Raw genomic sequence first — 24605 nt, forward strand, 5'->3', positions numbered from 1 at the left:
GGAGGGCTTCTATTTATAGGAAAAATTGAGCTCCTAACCAAACAAACTGAATTCTAGAATTTTTCAACTCAGTTTGGTCACTTTTTGACCATTTTTAGGTTAGTTAAGCTAACTTTTTCGAACTAGACTTGAATTAGGAGAGAGGAGAGATGAAATATCTCAATTTTTGAAGATTTAAAAGTCAATTGCACATGTGAATTAGGCGCCTCATTCATGAGGGGAATTCCCCCATGCAAAGGTGTCAAAAATGCATCATTACTTCCAAATATCTCTCTTTTTTAACTATTAACCTTGTCCTTATTCAACTCTTCATCTTATGTGAGTATTTACTCATTTTTGGGAGATTTTTCTTTTATTCTTCTATTTATCTCCTTCCTACATTTGGATGAATCTTATTGGTCTATAAGAACCTTAATTTAAAATTTCGAAAAAAATCTTCACCCTCGGGATAATGCCTCTTGAACAGATTACACTTAATTTCTAATGCACCTTCTGGAAATCTTTTTGAACTTCTGTTTCAGGGGAACTTATTTTAATAAGATGAGAATTTTTTCTATCCTAAAATATTTAGAAACTGAATATTCTCTCTCTAGAATATTTTCTCTCTCTAGGCTAAAACAGGTAGAAACAAGATCTTTTATATTTCTGAAGAGGGATGTGATTACAGGGGAAGATGTTGGACATCTTGAGAGGCTGGGGAGGAATCTTTTTTTCGTAAAGTCAATGCTTTTTTCCTGATCAAGATCAAGCACAGCCGTTGATCCACTCATTTGAGAAATTTATCAGGGAATTGACTAGCTACTCGAATCCTAGCGTAATCCTAAGATTTTTCAGTTTGATTATTAAAACTCCACTGATTCTAGCCTAACCCCATCCGGCCCATGGGTTAGCCACCACCCTACCACTGGAATCGGTGAAACCAACAAGTACTCACCCACCCATAATTGAAATGCCTTTCTTAACTTTAGCTTTAGAAAACAGATACGCACACACTCCTCTAAACTTTAATCTATAAAACAATCCATTGATAATTTACTGGTTACACATGTCATACTTCAAAATTTCCATTAAGTCTTTGTTTCTCACAAAATAGTATCATTCTGGACTCTCCGTTGAGACCAGCGCGTCAACAACGAGATCCAGTGATAGATTACAATAAACATAGGTCCATCATATAATATCTTCCTCGACATACGCATGGATATCCTCGGCACCGCGAGCGTGTGCATCTCCTGGTCAGAACCCTCTAGGATCCTCCTTAGGTGTCCTGGCACTTCACTCAGGGACCGTTTCGTCGGCCCTCGTCCATCGTACCAGAAGCTCACCATTTTAACCATACCGAGGCTGGTCAAGACCTAGGCAGGCTTTGTCGCGTGAGCTATCCCTTGAACACTCCCCGCCAGCTGTTGCAACCGAACTTCCCTTAGATAAACATATATACCAAATGCTCCCTCTAGCATTCTGGCATAAGACAGTCTTTTAAGAAAACAGGGTTTCTATGCAAGTTTTTAGTTTTGATTTTCTTTTTGAATACAATGAGTATATCTTAATTCCGTATCCAAGATTTCTAGATCACAGGACTGGATTCTCAAGTAGAATTTCTCGAATTCTGAATTCTTAACCTTAGATCAAAATCAAAGGTCTCAGCTTAGTTTTGGATTCGGTGGGTGATTTGAGTATAAATTCAGGAACTAGTCGCATCATCGTTTCTTGAAACTAACGAAGGAATTACATCTTGGTCAAAGTCTGATTCAGGTTTTTGAGTCTGGAACGGTTCTTCTTGAACTATCTTTATCAAATGTTAGTATTTCAATTACTACTTTACTAAACTTAAAACTAATCATTTACCAATATTCATGGGAATTAGTCATAGGATTAAGAGAATTCTTATCTTGATATAAAAAATATTCTTTCATGCATACTTTTATGCATAAAATCAATAATGATAAAAGTAACACTTTTATAATAATAAAATATTCTTTTACGCACAAAAATCTATTTTGATGAAAGTAACACTTTCATAATAAAAAAAATTATTCCTTTATGCATAAAAATCTATTTTGATGAAATTAACACTTTCATAATAAAAGAAAATTATTCCTTTATGCATAAAAATCTATTTTGATGAAAGTAACACTTTCATAATAAAAGAAAATTATTCCTTTATGCATAAAAATCTATTTTGATGAAAGTAACACTTTCATAATAAAAAATTATTCCTTTATGCATAAAAATCTATTTTGATGAGACTAACACTTTCATAATTTAAAAAAAATTATTCCTTTATGCATAAAAATCTATTTTGATGAAAGTAACACTTTCAGTGGAATTGCTTCTCAAGGAGTTGTATAGCTTGGAGACCTCAAGGGTTACAAGCTCGGCCATTGGAAAGATCCTCCAACACGACAATTGTGGTTCACCAGGTAATCTCTTTTTGGATGTGTTTCAAGGAGGGTTAGGGTGAGCGCCATAACAGGGAGTCCATCTTGGTAGCGGTTGAGAATGACCCCAAATGCCCAATAATGGGTTCAAGTATCATTTTGTTTGTTTCTAGAAATGGTGATACTAAGACGTTGTGTGACATCCTTTATGTGCCAGACATGAAGAGAAATTCGTTGTCTAACGGCCATAGCTAATCATGAGTTGAAGGTTCTCTTTGATATGGTTGGTGCAGTCATCACATATGCAAGCATGGGAAAGGATCCTGGTGCATGTGTACATGACATTAGCTTTACAGTTGGCATCCTTAGCAAGTTCTTTAATCAACCCCAAGAGAACCATTGGAAGGTTGGGATACGTGTCTTGAAATACATCAAAGGTACAATTAGGTATGCTATCACTTACAAATCAGGCAATTCCTTGAGATTTTGTGACTTAGATCGGGCAGGAGATTTTGTTGATTTAGCTTATGCTATTGTGCATTCTTACACTTGGCAACACTATGTTAGATGGTGATTTTGAAGGTCTTACACTAGATAGTTCAAAATTCGTGGGCATTCTATGGTGTTTGTGAACACTTGCACACACTATGCTAGATGGTGATTTTGAATGTCTTACTAGATAGTTCAAGATATATATGCATTCCATGGTGTTTGCAAGGTTAGATGTGAACACTTACGTGCACGTTTAAAGGCATCGAATTTTTAATTAATACATAGCTGACTTAATGGTAGAAGGCAACTTAGAATGTAATCAAGTAGTGTAATATGAGATGAAAGACCTTGGTTTAAGGATTGAAGTGATCAGAGATGTAGATAATGTTAGACATCATCCCCTTCTTGCTGGCTTCCTGTTTGGTGTCCTATTTTAGCCTCTAGGGCTGACCATGTTAGTCAGAGGGGCTAGTCACCCCTCACATATATTTTCCCATATTATGGAGTCGGGTATTTTCCCAGTCGCGTGGAGATTTTTTTATCACCAATGGGCTACCTACTCATGGGCATATATATAGCTGGCTTGCCTCCCTCATTTCTTACTGCTTGCTTAGCATTGTTTGCTGCAAACCCTCACATACGAGGTTTTCTCCCCTCTTGCTCGGGACGTATTCCTTTTGGTGATGACTCTATTGAGAGTAGGTTCTCACCTGTGTTTCCTCTCCATCTCTCTCTCTCACTCTCTCTCCTGTGTTTCCACTTTCCCTTCTTCCGGTTGCACATTCTATCATGGTATCAGAGCGTCGGTGATCTTCAGTGTTGGATGCTCCCTCCTCTCCCCCCTACGTTTTTGCATTTTCAGCAAGGAGGACAGATCTATGTTTTTTTTTCTTAGAAGTGCTGTTGGTGGCGGCCTGCCTCTTCCAGGTGTTTCTTCTCAGCAACCCGTGGTCCTTTTTCATCAGTTTGACCTTTGAGAACACCTGTTTTTTGTAATGTTTTCAGGGCAGCAACACATAGGTTGCTGCATTTTTCTACAGGTGGCTATCTACAGCAGTTTGTAGCAGTTCTTAGCATTCATACCCCCCCTGTAGTGCTGGTCACCTGTTTTGTACAGGCTAGAAGCAACATATTTGCTACATTTTTTCTTCTATAGGATTCTGATGCTGATTTGCTGATCTGAGGTTTGGGTGTACCCATTTCTTCTACGTTTCTAGATTCAACCCTTTCTATTTCCCCGAATACCTCTGCGTTTTCAGATTTGCAGCCAAGGTTGCTGCGTTTTTTTTTGAACTGATCTTGCTGGTATCTCTACCTTCACGCGGGCTTCATCTGTTGGACCCAAAGGCACATTCTTTGTGTTTTTCTCATAGGAGGCGTGGACACTGGTTGACCTAAATTTTTAGGTTTGTAGCCCTTGTTTAGTTGGGTTTCCCTCTCCACCACTGGACACAGATCACTTTGCAAAGGGGGTTTCTTGTTTGGATTGTGGCTTTGGAGGCAGTTTGGCACTTGAGGAGGATTCTGACTTTCTGATTTCAATTAGCATTTTTTGCTGATTTTGGAGCATCTATACTTGTGTTTTGTTCTTGGCCTACAACACAGTTTCCTGGTTACTACATATTCCTTGTCTTCTGTTGGCGATAGAGTGCTATTTTTTGCTGGATAGTAGTGTTTTGGCTATGCTTTTCTTCCCACAAGAGTTTTCTACACTCAGAGGGGGCCTATCTCCAACTACTTCAGTTTCGAGAGCTATTTTTGTATCTATGGAGACTTTCTTCTGTGATAGGAGTTTACAGATTTTGGAGGAGAGTAGTGATCTTTTTAGAGATCCTGAGTAGAGTTTATTTTGTCCCAGCATGTGTTCTTTGCAGTATTTGCAGAACAAGGAGGGTGTTTTTCCCTTTGAGATGTGATCCTTTCACATGGATCATTTATTTGTTTTGCTGATTCTTGGGATCTGATTCTACTTATGGAACGGTCTTCTATATGTGATGTTTTTGAGGACTTTTTTACCACCCACTGCAGTTTATATTCCTGATTCCCTTCCTCATTGTGAGGAGTCTACCTTTGCCTCTCTTTGTGATGCTTCTGAGGATGCCCCTCCCCCTTCCAGTTCTACAGGTTTGTTGTTTTGGAGGATGGTTTTTTGGACCCAGTGGGATGCTTTGGATCTGTGGTTGTGCTAACCGTGCCTGGGGGCACAGTGGTACTTCTAGAGTTTTTTGGATTTGGATCAGAATCAGGTTGGGCTTGTACTAGTCCGACGATATCTTCTTTCAGAGGGGGATGTGTAGTCCTTTCATCTTACGATGCCCTCCTCAGTGGCATGTACTTATGTACATCATTGGGCAACTCATGGTATGGAGTTTGAGCAAATGGACCCCATCTTTTCTACAAAGTCTTTACATCTTGCGATGCCGTCCTTTTCAAAGGATGCTTTTGTACCGCATTTGGCTACTCTTGGTAAAGAGTTGAAGTAGATTGTCTCTATTTCTTTTGAGGGTTCCAGTAAGGAGCAGTTTTCTTCTCCCAGGATTGATTATATACAGGATCTGATCTTGGTTGGTTATGAGGTTTTTCATACCTTCTCCAGGCTGGATACATGACATTCAACTTCTCGGGGAGTGTTCTTAAACTTGGGTTTGGAACCATTATTTGGAGCAGCACATCGCAACCTACTTGGTTGTTTTCTTCTAGAGGAGCGGTGTACTTAGTAGCTTGTTCTGTTGCTTTTGTAGCTCAATTGCTGAGGAGATTGCTTGTGGAGCTTTCTTGGTACCTGTTTCTACAGTCTTTCATCTTTTGATCGAGGATAGCGTCTCTGGCTTCTTGGAGTTTGCTCAGCATCTGGTGGTGCTGAGAGGGGGTGTTAGACATCATCTCCTTCTTGCGGCTTCTTGTTTGGTGTCCTATTTTAGCCTCGAGGGCTAACCATGTTAGTCAGAGGGGCTAGTCACCCCTCACATATATTTTCCCACATTATTCCCCATATTATGGAGTCTTGGGTATTTTCTCAATCGTGGAGGTTTTTTTATCACCAGTCGGCTGCCTACTCATGGGCATATATATAGCTGGCTTGCCTCCCTTATTTCTTATTGCTTGCTTAGCATTGTTTGCTGTAGTCCCTCAGATACCAGGTTTTCTCCCCTCTTGCTTCTTGGGACATGTATTTCTTTTGGTGTGATGATATTGAGAGTAGGTTATCACCCGTGTTTCCTCTCCATCTCTCTCTCTCTCTCTCTCTCTCTCTCTCACTCTCTCTCCTGTGTTTCCACTTTCCCTTCTTTCGCTGCACATTCTATTAGATAAGTGTCACGTAGCTTGGAACATGTTACGTATAGGGCTCGACCAAATATAGAGCCCGATTGCCGAAAGAGCAATCGGCGAGAGTCTCCGGGGTTCAAGGCTGAGGTGTCTGGATTAGAGGACCACGGGCGATGGGGCAAGTGTGGGTAGGCAAGCCACTACATAATCTCGGCAGTGTGGGGCTTATCCACAATTTCCCTCTACGAGCTGGGTGGTGAACAAGAGCCTCCATCATCTCCGTGACTATGGTGTCTTTCTGGAGGTAGAGGCAATGCAACATGAGGCATATTGTGTACCGTGAAGCACATGTCAAGTGGAAGCATAGAGATGAGGAAGTGTCCTCTTGGGAACACTTGAGTATGCTTACTGAAAACTATCTTGAATTTGTTTTTGAAAACAAAAACTCCTCTTGAGGGAGATAAAATGTCACGTAGCTTGCAAGGTTACGTAGGGCTCAACTGGATAAGGAGCTCGATCATTAGAGAGCGATTGGTAAGTGACACTACATAAGCCTGGCAGTGTGGAGCTTATCCACAATTTCCTTCTACAGATTGGTGGTAAACAAGAGCCCTCCTCTCCCCTCTCATCTCGGTTGCTATGGTGACCTCCTAGTGGTGGGCAGTGCAACATTGGTATCAGAGCAGATGACAACCTTGCTTTTCGTGTGCGACCTTGTTCTTAAAACAAGATAAGATTTGTTTAATGGCTGAAAAATTTGATCTTTTTTTTTGGCTGTGTGGATAAGGTTTACACATATCTCGTCTCTTTGGGGGGAATGGGAAGCAAGACAAGGCATCTCTTTTTCTTGGAACAAGCAGCATATCGAGTGAAGAAGCAACACTATAGTGCAAGAAGCCCACACATAAAATACTACAACGCATGTGAATCCTTGGTGTAGAGTCGTGAAGGGAAGATCCCATTTCTCTCTCTCTCTCTCTCTTTCTCTCTCTCTCTCTCTCTCTCTCTCTCTCTCTCTCTCTAGATGGGCTATAGAGCTGGGGCGGTCCAGGCGCCCCAAGATGAGAGGCCCATCTCGACACCGGCAGAGACTACAACAGAGGATCAGGACCATACTAGCACGGCATGGGAGACGTCCAGTCAGAGTACTCACCATGGAGGACATTGAGGATATCCGCCATCCATCGACCAATGAGAGACATCTTTGGATAGTGATGTGTATGATGCTTACCTTTGTTGCTAGAGTTTTCCTCCCAGATGTTATCCATTAGGAGCTCCTAGTACCGTACTTTTCCTCACAGTTATTTCAGTTTTAGTTAGTTGTTTTTAGCTTTTCTTACACAGACATTGTATCAGATCCACCAATTGTTGTAACCTTTTTGGTCTCATAGGTCATTTTGGCCTTTTGAAGATGTTAATATATCATTTCATTTTCATTTCTTTTTGGCCACTAGGTAGTGAACACTGTGAAAAGCCCACAGTATAAACGACATCATAGAAGGCAGAGCAAATCGATAAGCAAGGTATTCAAACGGCCATAATCTACAGTAGTAATGTGTGTGCAACCAGGGCAAGCCCTCAATCAGGACTAAGTGCCACGGGGTCTTAAAGACCCTTGTCAGGTGATATCAATGGATGGCATTGATCAAAATCACGATGCCTTTTTTGGACCATCGGATAAAGTAAACTAGGGCCAGTAAGCTAGGGGTGAAAAGCATAGAATATAATGGCTTGAAACCACATGGTTTCGTTGCTTGAAGGTGTTAACAATCCTAAAATGGGATTGATCATGGTGATGATAGACATAGATTAAGCAACATAATTAAGGTGGATTAAACCACACTAAAAACTCCATGAGAGAGAGAGAGAGAGAGAGAGAGAGAGAGAGAGAGAGATTGCACACTCAACAATAGCTCTATTCTATTGCATTTCACAATGAACCATACAATGATATAGGCCCTCTAGCCTTATCCCACTTTACACATCATCATCCATGTGGCACTCCCTTTTCCACTCTTTTGGTCAACACTCACACACCATTCAATATTACATGTGGCATTCCTATCTCACCACAATATCTTGCACCTCTAGGGTGCTTTCCCACATTCACACAACACCACAATTACATCTTTCAACAGCCCCTCTTAATCGAGGTGTTCCACAACTCACCCACCATCAATTACTTCTCAGCTTTTCTTTACCATCGGCTGCACCAAAGTTTTCCACATGCAGCTTGCAATCCCACTATGGTTTGGCTCTTTTGAGTGTGTAGAATGCTGATGTTTGACTATAGTAAAGGCTATGTTATAGCTAAAGCTCATTGAGCCTTAAACATGTCACCCGAGGTCGCCATAGAAGTTTCCGTTCCTCCTCTTTTTGAGTAATTTTGTAGCTATCTACAGGCTGATGTAGTTCTTCTCTTACTGCATCTCTAATCGTGTGCAGCTCTTCTTTCCTTCACTTCTATGCTCTATCACAAGGCTACCTTCATGCCTTTGCCAAATTTGCCTAGTTTTCCTTCCAATTTTGCTCCTTCTTTGTTGTGCTGAGGTTCCATTGCAATTTCAATTCAAAAGCTACCGTCTTCATGCAGCTAAATTTGCAAGCTGCCTTATTTGTTGCTACTAAGCTTTTTTGCTTGTTAATGAGCTCCCAAGTGAGCTCCGCATGTGCATGCCACTTCCTAGCATGCAAATCTTCAAGGGTTCTTATTCTTTTAAGGTTTCATTACCATGAAACCAAGGTGCAAATCATGTGGAAACTGCCAAGGTTTCCATCCCCTTCTTTGCTCTCCTTCATTGAGCAAACTACGAGCCATGCCATTTCCTTGTGTGACAAGCTCCAACATGGACTACAGATCAGCCCACAATCACATGCCCACCACTTGAACAAGCATGTGCACCTTCAACCTCTTTGCCAAAATGCAAAGATCCATGGGATCCACATATCCCATCACTAAGTAACCCTTCATAGAGCATTCTTCCATGCTCAATTAACCAAAAACATTGAGACAAAACTTCACAAATTACCTCCACAAACTTCTTGGCAGCTTTCTTGTTGACATCGAAGACTCCATAGTCTTCATACTTGTTGAAATCTTCATTTTCAGCTTCCATGTTGATGAGCAGGCTTTCCATGCTGCAAAAATCCCATTTGCAACTCTTGGGCAGCTTCTATGCAACCTCCTTGTTGCAAATCTCCTCTCAAACTTGAGAATGGCAGCTCCAAATCTCTCTCAAATCCTTACAAATGCAAATCCAAATGATAATATGAGTGTGCATAATTTTTTTATTCATAATAACTAAAAATAATGCTTAATCAAAGAACTCATAACCAAGAAAAACTATACATAAATATTCACCATGACCAAGAGCCCACCCAAGCTCTGATACCATGTTAACAATACATGGTATCAAGAAAAACTATACATAAATATTCACCATGACCAAGAGCCCACCCAAGCTCTGATACCATGTTAACAATCCTAAAATGGGATTGATCATGGTGATAGACATAGATTAAGCAACATAATTCAGGTGGATTAAACCACACTAAAAACTCCATGAGAGAGAGAGAGAGAGAGAGAGAGAGAGAGAGAGAGAGAGATTGCACACTCAACAATAGCTCTATTCTATTGCATTTCACAATGAACCATACAATGATATAGGCCCTCTAGCCTTATCCCACTTTACACATCATCATCCATGTGGCACTCCCTTTTCCACTCTTTTGGTCAACACTCACACACCATTCAATATTACATGTGGCATTCCTATCTCACCACAATATCTTGCACCTCTAGGGTGCTTTCCTACATTCACACAACACCACGATTACATCTTTCAACAGAAGGTATAGTGTAGTGGTAAGATGTTTCCGATGGTGACCCGAGGTCTTGAGTTTAAATCCTCTTTTTTGCACCTCTAGGGTGCTTTCCTACATTCACACAACACCACGATTACATCTTTCAACAGAAGGTATAGTGTAGTGGTAAGATGTTTCCGATGGTGACCCGAGGTCTTGAGTTTAAATCCTCTTTTTTGCACATAGCATTTTTCTCCAAAATTTTATAAGTCCCAAACCCAAATTCACCCTCATTCCATGATGTAAACTAGGAAGTAAACTATGCCTGCTTAGTAAACTAGAAAGTAAACTAGGAAGTAAACTATGCCCGCTTAGTAAACTAGGAAGTAAACTATGCCCACTTAGTAAACTAGAAAGTAAACTAGGAAGTAAACTAGGATCGCTTAGTAAACTAGGAAGTAAACTATGCTGGTTTAGTAAACTAGGAGGTAGGCTATGGTTGCTTTTAGTAACCTAGTTTACTGGCCCTAGTTTACATTATTCGCCGATGGCCCAAAAAAGGCGGCGTGATTTTTGATCAATTCCATCCATTGATATCACCTGACAAGGGTCTTTAAGACCCCGTGGCACTTAGTCCTGAGGAGGGCAAGCCGACTGGCGCAACCAAGGCAACATCCCCCACTCGTGAGGGTATCGCCCCAACACTAGAACCCACAAGTATTACGGCGGCTGCCTATGTTACCACCGTACTCGATGTTCGTGTGCCCATGTGGACATAAAGGACATCCGTATGGGCGTCCATATGCCTCGAGGAAGCTTTTGGTGGTTTTCTAGCCATTTGCATGCAATCCGTGTCGGGGGCATCATGAGTCGTGATGCAATTTCAATAGGGCATTTACTTGGCTACACACTCCGTGTGACATATCGGGTAGTTGTTTCCATTTGTGCACTCCGTAAAGTTTTTTTGTATTTAAATTTTGCATGGCTTTTGCAATTTTTATTTATGAAAGAAAAAGGCTTTGAGCAAGGGTAGTGAACTTATCTCTAGGGATTTTGGGGGGTATTTATCAAGTTTTATCACCTGTTTTCGGCCTTACATAGGCCAAGCTTGTTCGCATATGTCAAGCTGCCCTTGCATGCAAGATGAAGGACGTTCATCTCAGTTCACCTCATGACTTGGCGCGGGGGGTAGGAGCCAAGTGTGGTGGGGGAGGCACATCCCTGACCCCGTCCTTGTCTGTAGATGACCCCATGATTTTGTTTGCCACCCCCCCGTCGAGGCTGAACACAACCCACTGAGATAGTCGACCAATCCGTAGAGATTAGCAATATGCTATTGGACCCAGGCATCGATGATGACCTCTTGAACGAGGACGAGTTCGGTGAGGCAAATCCTGATGCTCGATTTGAGGCTGATGTCTCAAACCAAGGGGTCTCACATGAGTCCATTTTATAGCTTTTTGCTAGGACCCAAACCTTAGAACAAAATCAAAATAAAATTTTGACCATCTTTAGGAGCTTGCACCACCATTTAGACTCATGTCCGATCACTCCTATTGCTAGTGTTGCATCTCCTACACCCATGTAGAGAAGAGTATAGTTTACTTGTTCTCAGTAGGAATTTGGGACTTCCATAGGGCGATAGTCCGTAGAGTCTGCCAAGCAGTTTGTGGCGTCTTCAAGGAACGTAACAAAGACACAGTCACAACATTTTCTTACAGAAGTAGTCATAACCTCAAGCATACATGCTAGAGGATGTGAAGCATATCAAGGCAAGTTTGTTCTTGACGGGAAAGCATATACATGGTGGATGAGTTTGGTCGATAGTGTTAGATGCCCTCATACTTGGGTAGAGTTCAAGGTAGCATTTCGTAAAGAGATTTTACCAGTTAATGAACTTTAGAGGTCTTGTCTCATGAGTGGGAAAAATGCTCTATGCATGGCATTTCACTCACTCTTGAGCTATCGAGAAATAGTCATGAAGTTAAAGGGAAAAATGCTCTATGCATGGCATTTCACTCACTCTTGAGCTATCGAGAAATAGTCATGAAGTTAAAGGGAAACATGTGTTCCAAACTCTTTGTTGTTGCAGGTTCATGTGAGGTCTTGATCCAGGTTACGAGAGTTATGTATAGCCTAAGGAGCTTAAGGATTTCAACGAGGTAATAAAATATGCTCAGATATTCAATGATATATCTTGCAGGCAGGTTAAAATTTGGTCCTAAGCAGATGACAATTGAAAGGGGGGTATAAAACTTAAAAGAAAATTCTTTCGGGGTGACATGGGACATGGTCAAGGTGAGAAAGAGGGACAAGGGACATGTTGGTCTAAAAACCCATGAAAAAATAGAGACAAAAACCCTACGAAGCACCAAAAATAGTAGCAGTACGAGAAAGGAAAGAAAGAAAATATGTGCTTTCACTACTTTGAGGTGGGGCATAGCAAGGGAGCTTGGGTGCTAGAGCTAGAGGTAGTTCTAGAGCGATGCCAAGAAGAATGGTAAATCCTCTCGGCAAGTTCATATGGTGCAAGTGTTACCTCTCGGATCTGTATAGTTTAGAGAGGTGACAGTCTGCCATGCGGACATCACCCATGCCTATTATGTTTCACAAGCTATGTAGCAGCCATCTTCCATGCCACACGACTTGGTTCATTTATATGGCAGGATTGGTGGTTGTAGACTCACAATTATGATCGATGATGGAGCCACACACAACTTGGATTGGTGGTTGTAGACTCACAATTATGATCGATGATGGAGCCACACACAACTTTCTTAACTACGTTAGTCAAAAAGTTGAAGCTACCCAAGACCAAGAGTGACCATAAATACATAGTCTTGCTTACTAAAATGATTATGATAAAACCGTTTGGGACACGGTGATTTTGGGGGTGCCACACTATGTAGTTCTACGAGGCTACACTTGATTTCCATCTATCTAGGAGAGATGTCTATCTAGGTAGGGAGTGGTTGTATAACCTAGACCCTACCCTACGTCGTAGTTGATAACAGCCTTGAGTTCATGCATGAGGTTAGATGTATGACTTTGTGTGGTGATCATGATGTGCCAGCTATGCCTTTGGTATCGTCCATTGTGAGGCTAAGAGCCTCTAGCTCATGCAAACTCCTAGAAGAGAATAGGGCAAGTCTCTACCCAACTGCCGGATATAGACCCTAGTCGGCTAACTATAGCCTTGGCATCCGGACTCCCCTGAACCACCCAACTCCCCCTAGCCCTACCCTTGTCCTGACATTACTCCCCCCTTTTGGAAGAGTTTTTCGTCCTCAAAAACAAAGGTAGGATATCGGGTCTTGAGAGTACTAACGTCCTTCCAAGTTGAACCTTCTTCCAGTCTATCCTTCCACTTAACTAGACATTATTGTCTAATTCTTTGACGAGTTTGCTTCTCTTGAAAATCCAAGATGCGCTCTAGCTCATGTGGTGAAACCGAAGGCTCAATTAAATCTACAAGAACACCTATATCCACCACATTGGCATCTTTGCCTAGTCGTTTTCGCAGAATACTAACATGAAAAACTGGGTAAATCTTGGAATGTTCTGGCGGAGCTAACTTGTAGGAAACTTCACCTACATGCTTAAATATTGTGAAAGGTCCACAATACCTAGGAAACAACTTGGCACTTTGCCTGTCCTCAAAGTTTTCGAACTTGGGAGAACCTTGAGAAATACTTGACCACCTTTTTCCAAATGTGACCACGTTGTTGTCTTCATCTGCATAATGCTTGCAAACGATCTTGGGTCCATTTAACATTTTCTTTAGCGATCTCTAGCATAACGTTATGATCTTGATCTGCTGGAGGACCAGCAAGGACAATCAACCAGATCCATGCCCAAGTTCAGAAAATAACTTTAACACCTTGTTCCATTTTCTTCTTCGACACACGTGTGGGTATCTTCGGGTGACCCAGAGCCCGAGCACCGTATGGTCAGCACCCTCTAGGATCCTTCGTCGTAGGTCACCTAGCGCTTCACTCATAGGCTGCTTCCTTGGTCCCTCATCCACCATATACCGGAAACTCACCATTTAAATCGAACCGAGATTGGTCAAGACCTCGGTTGACCTTGCTACACGAGACGTCCTCCGTTGACTCTCTGTCAGCAGCTATTGCAACTTTATCAATTAGGTCTCCACACGACCTCATTTACAAGATGGTCAAAATTCTTCCCCAACATTCTTGACATAAAACAGTCATTTAAAAATAGGTCATAAATACAGTTTCTAACGAACTCTCATCTTTCCACATTGTTCCACATCATTTCTCGTTATTCCACATTTTTTTACATCAATTCACCTTGCTTAATCCACATCCAATCATATGTATTCCCATCGTCCTTCATCCATTCTCATCTAGTCACATCATATTACATCTCATCACATCTATTCTCATCATCACATCTCATCCATTCGCATCTACGCATATCCACATCACATCACATCCATCCACATCACATCACATCCATTCACATTGCATCTCATCCAGTCACATCTACGCATATCCACATCGCATCACATCCATCCACATCACATCACATCCATTCATATTGCATCTCATCCAGTCACATCTATCCTGATTCACATTATATCTCATCCATTCACATCTATCCCGATTCACATTATATCTCATCCATTCACATCTATTCCGATTCACATAATATCACATCTCATCCATTCACATCTATCCCGATTCACATCACATCACATCACATCTCATTCATTCAAATCTATCCCTATTCACATCTCATCACATCACATCCATTTCACATCACATCACATCACATCACATCCATTCACATCACATCTCATCCATTCACATCTATCCTGATTCATATCACATCACATCTCATCCATTCACATCTATCCCGATTCACATCACATCATATCTCATCCATTCACATCTATCCTGATTCACATCTATTTCACATCACATCACATCCATTCATGTCACATCTTATCCATTCACATCTATTTACATCACATCCATTTCACATCACCTCACATCCATTCACATCACATCTCATCCATTCACATCTATCTCGATTCACATCACATCACATCTCATCCATTCACATCTATTTACATCACATCCATTTCACATCACCTCACATCTATTCACATCACATCTCTTCACATCCACATCCACATCCACATCCATTTATATCATATCACATCCCATCCACATCTCATTACATCCACATCTATTTACATCACATCACATCCCATCCCATCCACATCTCTTCACATCTACATCCATTTACATCACATTCACATCTTATCACATCCACTCACCTCTTATCATATCCACTCACATCTTATCACATTTAGTAGCTTTTTCTACTTCGATATCGATGATGGGACTTTTTCTAAATTTCTGCTAATTGCTTGGCTTAGTTAAAGGTACTTTTTCTCGATGGATATTTTTATATTCTTTCTCAAATTTCTCAAGTGAAATATATTCAATATTCTTCTTTTGAGTAAAAGATTCATGGGATTTACAAAAATCAATTCTACCCATATTTTCTAATAAAATTAATATTGCTCAAAATTTTACTTTTGATAAATACTCATAATTTGAATTTTGCTAAAAATTTCTCTTTTTTCATTTAATTTCTTGGATCTCAAATATCATGGGAATTCTTATTTTTTTGCATTAAATTGATTGAATTTCAAATGTCATGGAAATTCCTCTTTTATCAATAAATTTATTTAAAATTTCTCTTTTCTTTAATAAAAATATCCATTATTTCAAATATGCCAAGAATTCCACTTTTACCATTTAAATGATTGAATTCCAATTGTCATGGGAATTCCTCTTTTATCATTTAAACTTTCTCATGCATAAAATAAATTTATCTAAAATTTCTCTTTAAATTAAATATTTATTATTTTAATATACCAAAATTTATCTTTTTTCATTTAATTACATGGATCTCCATTATCATGGGAATTTCTCTTTTTGCATAAAAATAAAAATATCAAAAATTATTCTTTTCTTTAATTAATTATTTATGCATAAATACAAAAAAATAGTTTTCCATGAATTTGATGAAAATCATTCTTTTAGCATAGGATGTCCAATCCTAGAATATGGTAGAAAGTCCTCTTTTCAAATTATGCATAAAAATGAGTTATGTATTAATTTTTAAAAAATTTACCATAGCTTCGCTATTACTAATAATTTTCAATATTTCTAGAAAGAATAAGACTTTGTAATACAATTAGGATAGAATAACTATCCTTAGATTTAAATCCAATTTATAGAATTAAATCATAAGTTTATCATAATTTTATTAGCATAAAAGCATAAAAAGCCATTTTCTTAACCTCTAGTTTAACAAGCTTAGAGATTGATTTTGAATTCAAAATTTATTAATGAGAAGCATTCATTTGCTAAAGAATTAGTCATAGGAATGACTATTATTTTAGGGAGAGAGATATATACATAAAAAGCATCCTAATTAAGCATAAAAATTAACTTTTTTGTGATCAATCATTAGAATTCCTATAGAAAGCTTGATTTGCATTGAAAACAATTAATTTGAAACTTCTCAAGCTTGAGAGGAGTTGAGAAGTGAAATCTTTTGAGAATATTAATGAAAACCATGAAATAACTTCTTACCTCTTGATTTGGCTTGCTTCTTTATCTTAGAAGGTAGCCCCGAACTAATCAATTGGTTTAGTATGTTAAGAAGAAAGCTCCAAGGATTGTTGAAGAGAGAGAGAAGCTCCAATCTCTCTAAAAGTAATAATTGAGATCCAAGAAATTAAATGGAAAAAAGAGAAATTTTTAGTATAATTCAATTTATGAATATTTATCAAAAGTGAAAATATGGGTAGAATTGATTTTTGTAAATCCCATGAATTCTTTTATTCAAAAGAGGAATATTGAATGTAATTAATTTGAGAAATTGAGAAAGAATATGAAAATAGTTGTCGAGAAAAAGACCCTTATTTTAAGCCAAACAATTGGTAGAAATTTAGAAAAAGTCCCATTATCGGTATCGAAGTAGGAAAAATTACTAAATGGGAATAGGATGTGAATGGATGTGATAAGATCTAAATGGGATGCAATAGGATGTGAATGGATGTGATAAGATGTAAATGGAAGATGTGAATAGATGTGATAAGATGTAAATGGGATGTGATAGGATGTGAATAGATGTGATAAGATGTAAATGGGATGTGATAGGATGTGAATGGATGTGATAAGATGTGAATGGGATGTGATAGGATGTGAATGGATGTGATAAGATGTAAATGGGATGTAATAGGATGTGAATGGGATGTGATAGGATGTGAATGGGATGTGATAGGATGTGTGATGAAAATGAATGTGGATGAGATGTGAAGTAAATGGATATGGATGTGAATGATGAGATGAGAGGATATGTGAAAGGGTGAGATGGAAAGTAAATGGATGTGGATGTGTATGTGAAAGAATGTTATATGTGGATGTGAAGTGATAGATGTGAATGTATGGATAGATGTGGATAGTTGTGCATGTGAATGATTGGATGGATATGGATGAGATGTGAATCAAGATAGATGTGAATGAATGAGATGTGAGGTGAAATGGATGTGATGTGATGTGAATCGGGGTAGATATGAATGGATGAGATATGAATGAATGTGATGTGATGAGATGTGGATATGGGTAGATGCGAGTGGATGAGATGTGATGAGTATAAATGTGGAAAGATGTGATGAGATGGAAAATGATGTGATTGGATGAGAATGGATGAAGGACGATGGGAATACATATGATTGGACTTGGATTAAGTAATGTGGATTGATGTGGAACAATCTGGAAAGATGAGAGTTCGTTTTTATAGAAACTATATTTATGACATGTTTTTAAATGACTCTTTTATGTCAAGAATGCTCAGGAGGCATTCTGACTGTCTTGTGAATGAGGTTGTGGAGACATAAGTGATAAAGTTGCAACAGCTGACGGAGAGTCAGCAGAGGACGTCTCGCATAGCACGGTCGACCGAGGTCTTGACCAGCCTCGGCTCGATTTAAATGGTGAGCTTCCAGTACGGTGGATGAGGGACCAAGGAAGCGGCCTATGAGTGAAGCGCTAGGTGACCTACGAAGGATCCTAGAGGGTGCTAACCATATGGTGCTCGGGCTCTAGGTCACCGAAGATACCCACGTGTATGTCGAGGAAGATATTGGAACAAGGAGTAAGAGTTGTTTTCTAAATTCGGGCATGGATCTGGTTGATTGACCTTGCTAGTCCTCAACGGATGAGTCCATGGCTCTTTTATATGGATCTGATTATTGATCTTGCTGATCCTAACGGAGAGTCCATCTGGGATTTTATAAGTGTAAGTGAATATATTTCCAGGTACTATGAGCTAGGAACTATTGAAAAGGCCCCTGCTAGTGAGCGTTCTGGTTGCCAATGATGCCATAGGTACATCGATGAAGGAATGATTGGAAACTAGAATTGAACCGGATATTTTGGATGATTATGATGAGTGATACTATGATTTCATTAAAAGATTGTTTTAAAGTTAGCTGAATCTGTGAAACAGGCAATTTCATATTGGGTGTGTAAGTGGTATGACTATCTTGAAGTTTGCATGAAGCGCCGGCTAGGAAACCTCAGAACTCTTTTCCTTAGTACTCGGGATAAAACATAACAAACTTCCTAAATGGATCATATCACTATAGTGGTTGGGTGGTTGGCTAACCCATGGGACTCGATGGGGTTAGGCTGGACTGATGGATCCCTAAAATGAACTCAATTTTGTTATGGTATGATAGATGAAGTAATCTCGGACACTCCTTGTTCTATGGAAAAGAATCAACGGTTGTGCCTCTCGATGAGGAAAAAAGCGTTGGTCTCTATGATCCAAGTGCAAGTCTTTAACATTTGACTTATGGGTTTGGTTGGATCAGTTTGGTTAGTGATGACCTTGACTACGTTAGAATAAAAATATCCTCGAGGAATCTCCCATGCTTTCTGGGCGCGCAAGGGAAGTTTTTTCGGGCTCGGTTTTGGAAGAACCGAGGGATTAGTCTCTTGTTCGGATATCCGTGGGCAAGGCCTCGAGTGAGAGGCTCTGTCCTGCACAAGAAGTGCTACTTCTACTGCTAGCACCCCCGAATTCGTTGCGCGGAGGGGGCAGGGATCTTTCAGCTGGTATCAAAGCGAATTGGCTAAAGTGGATCAACCGAGAAGCCAGAAATGTCAAAAATTTATGAAGTAGCAGTAAAAGGTTGTAATTGTGTGATGAAATTCATACAAATTGGTATTCAGAATAAAGATTCATAAATAGGTAATTGGGTCTTCAGATGGAAGTACCGCAATTGTATGGAACCGTGACTACCCGTATATACTTATGGCAGTATATACGAGTAAATCTAAGTGTAAGATTCCTCCTCAGCCTGAATATCAAATAAGCCTCTACTTCAATCCCTTGTAATCATTCTATGATTCTGAATACAAGAAAATATCATTTTTCCTTGTTTTGCCTAGTGAGATAAAAAAATTCTAGAGAGTGGTAAATCAAAATTGGGATATTTTTGGATAAATAAATTCTTCAAAAATCAAAAAAATGTTTCCCTGAAATAGAAAATCAAAATAGATTATCTAAGGTGCAATTGGAGTTAATTAAAATTGATTCAGAAGATCTTAGCTAAGGGTCCAGATTTTCGAAATTTTTTTGATTGTGGTCCAATTAAGGTTCCTATGGACCAATAAGATTAATCCAAGTGTTGTGACAAGATAAATCCAAAGAATAAAAGAAAATACCCAAAAATAAGTAAATGCCCACATAAGATGAAGAGTTGACCAAGTTCTAGGTTTATTAGTTAAAAATTATGATGTATTAATAAAAAAATGAGATATTTTGGAGAAATCATTCATTTTTGACACATGTGTAAGGACAAGGGAGACTTTTAAGAAGGCGACTATTTCACATGCTTAGATGAGTTTAAAACTAAAAAATAATTGGATATTTTTGTCTCTCCTCTCTCTTAAACAAAAAGGGAGCCAAACTTTTAAGGAGGCACCTATTTCACATGCTTAGATGAGTTTAAAACTAAAAAATAAGTGGATATTTTTGTCTCTCCTCTCTCCTAAACAAATAAAAAATCATTGGATATTTTTGTCTGTCCTCTCTCCTAAACAAATAAAAAAGGGAGCCAAACTGGTCTAAAACTTATCCAAATCCAGTCAAACTGAAGCTGGAAAATTCTAGAACTTAGTTAGTGGCCTCCCTCTCCTATAAATAAATCCTTATTTCTTTTGTATTATTATCTGAAGCATTTCTCTAATCCAAAAGTAATTTTTATGCTTGTCTGATTGGTGGCCAAAATAATAAAGTTTTAATGCTTTTATGATATTTATTTCATAGAAAAATTATGAATCAATCCATAACTGGATCATTATCCATAATTGGATAAAGATCCAATTAGTGGTCATTCTAATTATACTAATAATATTAAACTTCATTCTCTCAATTAAATTGAGAATTATCAGTAATAGTAGCGGAGCTAGGTAAAATTTCTATAAAATAAACACATAGAACATTTTCATTCATAATATGAAAAGAGAACTTCCTACCATATTCTAGGAATTATCATCCTGGATTAATTGAATGATTCTCATTGTAATCATGAATTTTTTTTAATGATTATGCATAATTAGTAAATTAGAAAAAGAGAAATTTTTGGTAATCTATTTTTATGATAAAAGAGTAATCCCCAAGACATTGGAAATCCATGTATTCCAATGATTTAGAGAATAAAATTAGAATGCTAAAATAATATATAATTTATGAAAGATTTTAGTTAAATTTATCTTTTTGTATAGATAAACTTTTATGATGAAAGAGGAACTCCCACCATATTGAAATTCAATTATTTAAATAATGAAAGTATAATTCCTAGTGCAAAGTAATTAATGGAGATTTTTATTTAAATTTTAAGAGAAAAATTTAATTAAATTTATCTTTTTGCATAAATAAGTTTAAACGATAAAAGAAGAATTCCTACTATATTGGAATTTAGAAGTTTAGATGAGAAAAGTGGAATTTTTAGCTTAAAGGAATTAATGGTTATTTTTATGTAATTTTAAAGAAGATTTTTAATAGATTTAATTTAGGGAAAAGAGTAATTCCCATGATAATTGGATTGCACTCATTGAAATGAGAAAAAGAAGGATTTCAAGTTTATTCAAAAAAATTGGTATTGATAATTTAGTTAAAAGATGATTTTCCATGTGATAATTGAGAAAAGATGGATTTGAATTAAATTCTAATGTCAAAAGATGAATTTCTGTCATAATTCTACCTAATGAATTAAGGTTGAGAATTTATGTGGGAAAAAGAAAATCTTGGATGATTGAATTGGAAAAATCACTAAATGGATATTTACCCAAAAACTAGATGTTTAGTTGAAAGGAATCCTGGTAGAACTAAACTAAATGAATTTAGTTAGACTACGTGAGGTCGGACAGTAAACCTAATTGTCCTTCTCTCGAACTAAATCAGACAAAAACTTTGTGACCAATTCGAGTTACTAAATCCAAAGAATAGACTACTGGAACTAATCTAGTTTTTCCCTGACGGATCTCACCAAGAATCTAGTTGGATAAGTGGATAAAATGACGGGTAGATTACCCTCATGAGAGATCAAGGATCCTCATTATGAAACTAGAAATTATTGGAAAAAGGGTATTTCGAACCAATCTCAAACTGGAATCTCACTTGCATTGGAAACTCTGTTTTTCATTCAAAGGACTGTTTTATGCCAGAATGCTGGAGGAAGCATTTGGCTTATGTTGTTCTAAAGGAGGTTTGTTGGAACAGCTGGCGGGGAGTCGTCAAGGGACGTTGCCCGCGGCAAAGCTTGCCGAGGTCTTGACCAGCCTCGGTACGGTTAAAATGGTACGCTTTCGATACGATGGGCGAGGGCAGACGAAGCGGTCCCTGAGTGAAGTGCTAGGACACCTGTTGAGAGATAGCAATTGCGTTTGTGCAATGCTACATTGTATGGATGATGGATGATGGGTGAGTTGTGGAACACCTCGATTAAGAGGGGGTGTTGAGAGATGTAATCGTGGTGTTGTGTGTATGTGAGAAAGCACCCTAGAGGTGCAAGATATTGTGTGTTGTGTATATGTGGGAAAGCACTCTAGAAGTGCAAGATATTGTGGTGAGATATGAATGCCACATGTAATATTGCATGGTGTGTGAGAGTTGACCAAAAGAAGTGGAAAAGGAGTTGCCACATGGATGATGACATGTAAAGTGGGATAAGGCTAGAAAGCCTATATCATTGTATGGTTCATTGTGATATGCAATACAAGGGAATAGTGTTGAGTGTGCAATCTCTCTCTCTCTCTAGTCATGGAGTTCTTAGTGTGGTTTAATCCACCTTAATTCTTATGCTTAATCTATGTCCTTCACCATGACCAATCCCATTTCTAGAATCTTAACATGGTATCAGAGCCAAATGGGCTCTTGGTCATGGGTGATTATTATGTATATTAGTTTGTGTGTTTGTTTGATTAAGCATTATTTTCAGTTATTATGAGAAAAAAATTATGCACACTCATATTATCATTTGGATTTTCATTTGTGATGAGGATTTGAGAGGAGATTTGCATTTGTGAGGATTTGAGAGGAGCTATGCAACAAGGAGGTTGCAATGAAGCTGCCATTGAAGTCTCAAGTGGAGATTTCTCATTGTGGAGATGACAAATGGTGTTGTCATCATCAAAGAAGCTGTCTACAAAGCTGAAAATGCAGATTTCAGTATCATGAAGGCTATGGAGCCTTCATAAACAACAAAGAAGCTGCCAAAGAGACAATGGTCTCATGAAAGGTTGGTTTTGTGAAGTTTTGCCTCAAAGTTTTGTGTTTGAACATGGAAGAATGTTCATATTTGAGAAGGGTTGCTATGTGTGGGATTTGTGGATCCCATGGTTCTTTGCATTTGGGCAAAGAGTGTAAGAGGTGCAATGCTTGTCTAAGAAGGGACAAGCGGTTATGGGCTTGGAAGAAGTCCATGGTTGAGCACATTGGAAAGAGTGATGCTCATGGTTTTGCTCATAGAAGATGGGCAATGTGTGGTGGAAGCTTTTGGAGTTTTCACATTGGTTTGCACCTATGGTTTCATTTGAGAGACCATGTGAAGAAGCACCCTTGAAGTTTGTATGCAAATGGAAAGAGCATGCAACACGGAGCTCATTTGTGAGCTTTCAAAGGCCATGTTAATGGCTATGGGAGAAACCTCAATGAGAGAGGTTTAGAAGAGGCAAAGAGACTGAGAAAAGAAAGAGATGCATGTTAGAGCTCAAATTCGGGAGCTCTTGAGGGCCATATCAATGGCTTATGAAACCTCATAATAGGGGTTTTTGAAGAGGAAACAGATAGGCAGAATGCAAGAGGTCATGTTCCGGGAAGAGCAGCAGGAGGCTGCAGCTAAGAGCCAGGTGCTTGTTCTTGAGAGCAAGGAGAGTGACCCCAGCATGGAAAGCTGGGATGATGAGTAAGTGACAGCGCTGACAGCAAGGCAGCTTGAAGAAGAAGCTAGAGGAGCTCATCAAAGGTGCAAGCGAGCTGCGTGAAACAAAAAGAAATCAGGTTTAAAAAAACATTGAAGAAGCTTACATTCAGTGAAGAGCAGAAAATCTCCACTGCAGTGAATAGTCGGCGAAATCGAACAGCACCAAAGAGAGAGGGGGTAAGTGCAGCATGGAAGCTCTAAGGAAGAGCTAGCAACCATGGCAACATCAAGGGTAAAGCAGGCAAAGGAAACTGTAGAAGAAGTAGAAGCTGAAGCTGAGCCGGAGGCTCCATTGGCTGAATGTCGTTAGACAGTGCTTGTAAGAGAAGCGCAGCAAAACAGGAGCGAATGCAGTCCGCCATAGCTACGTTGTGCAGAACAGGTCGAGAGGAAGAAGACGACCTGACGCGTGCAACGAATTGTGAAGAAGACGACCCATGTGTCAGAAAATCTGACGACTGCAGCAGAATCGAAACGGCGCAGAGAAGCGCATTCAACGCAGGCTGGCAGCTTGCAAAGCTAATGTTTTTTTTTTTAAGAAAAAAAAAACATAAGATAAAGGTCTTAACTCTTTTGGCACACACATTTTTTTGTAAGGCTCATTCACATGTTTTTAAAAGCAAAAAGTATCAACCTGAAATAGTGGGAAAATGTCAGTTGCACCAACACAAATCCGATGATTTTTTTTATATTGGGTTCGCTGCCCGGCTTTGGCCAAAAAAAAAGGCTTTGTAATTATTTAATTTCTCACCCAAATATGATGATGGATAAATCGTCCACGAGCATGCGTGCTCAAAACGGGAAAAATTTTGTAATCATCCATGGTATGAGGGTAGCCCTGCCCGAGCTCACCTAGAAGCTCGAAACGGTAGTTGTTGTGATGTGTGCAAAAGCGAATCACATGTGAGGTGCATGCGCATGGGTTGGATCCTACCCAAACTTCCATGTTCAAATCGGACTCAGTGGTTCCGCTGTGAGCGATGAGTCGACTCAAAATGGACTAGGTGTCTAAGATGGTAGACAGGGGCACACATGTTTGGATGATGGACACTCCAATGTATCATTGAGGGGGAGTGTTGAGAGATAGCAATTGCGTTTGTGCAATGCTACATTGT

General features: G+C 39.0%; 1 protein-coding gene across 1 annotated transcript in view; it reads left to right on the top strand.

The window, feature by feature from the left end:
• LOC147638278 (cytochrome P450 716A67-like) overlaps positions 1 to 23476 on the top strand; it is a 68101-nt gene extending 44625 nt beyond the window's left edge. The window contains exon 5 of the mRNA XM_086798760.1: positions 23333 to 23476. Within this exon, the coding sequence (XP_086654886.1) occupies positions 23333 to 23476 (144 nt within the window). The remainder of the gene's footprint in view (positions 1 to 23332) is intronic.
• The last annotated feature ends 1129 nt before the right edge of the window (positions 23477 to 24605 follow it).

Source organism: Cibotium barometz, chromosome 5 (genome assembly GCF_041138505.1).
Source record: "Cibotium barometz isolate CiBa-2024 chromosome 5, ASM4113850v1, whole genome shotgun sequence".
Lineage (NCBI taxonomy): Eukaryota > Viridiplantae > Streptophyta > Polypodiopsida > Cyatheales > Cibotiaceae > Cibotium > Cibotium barometz.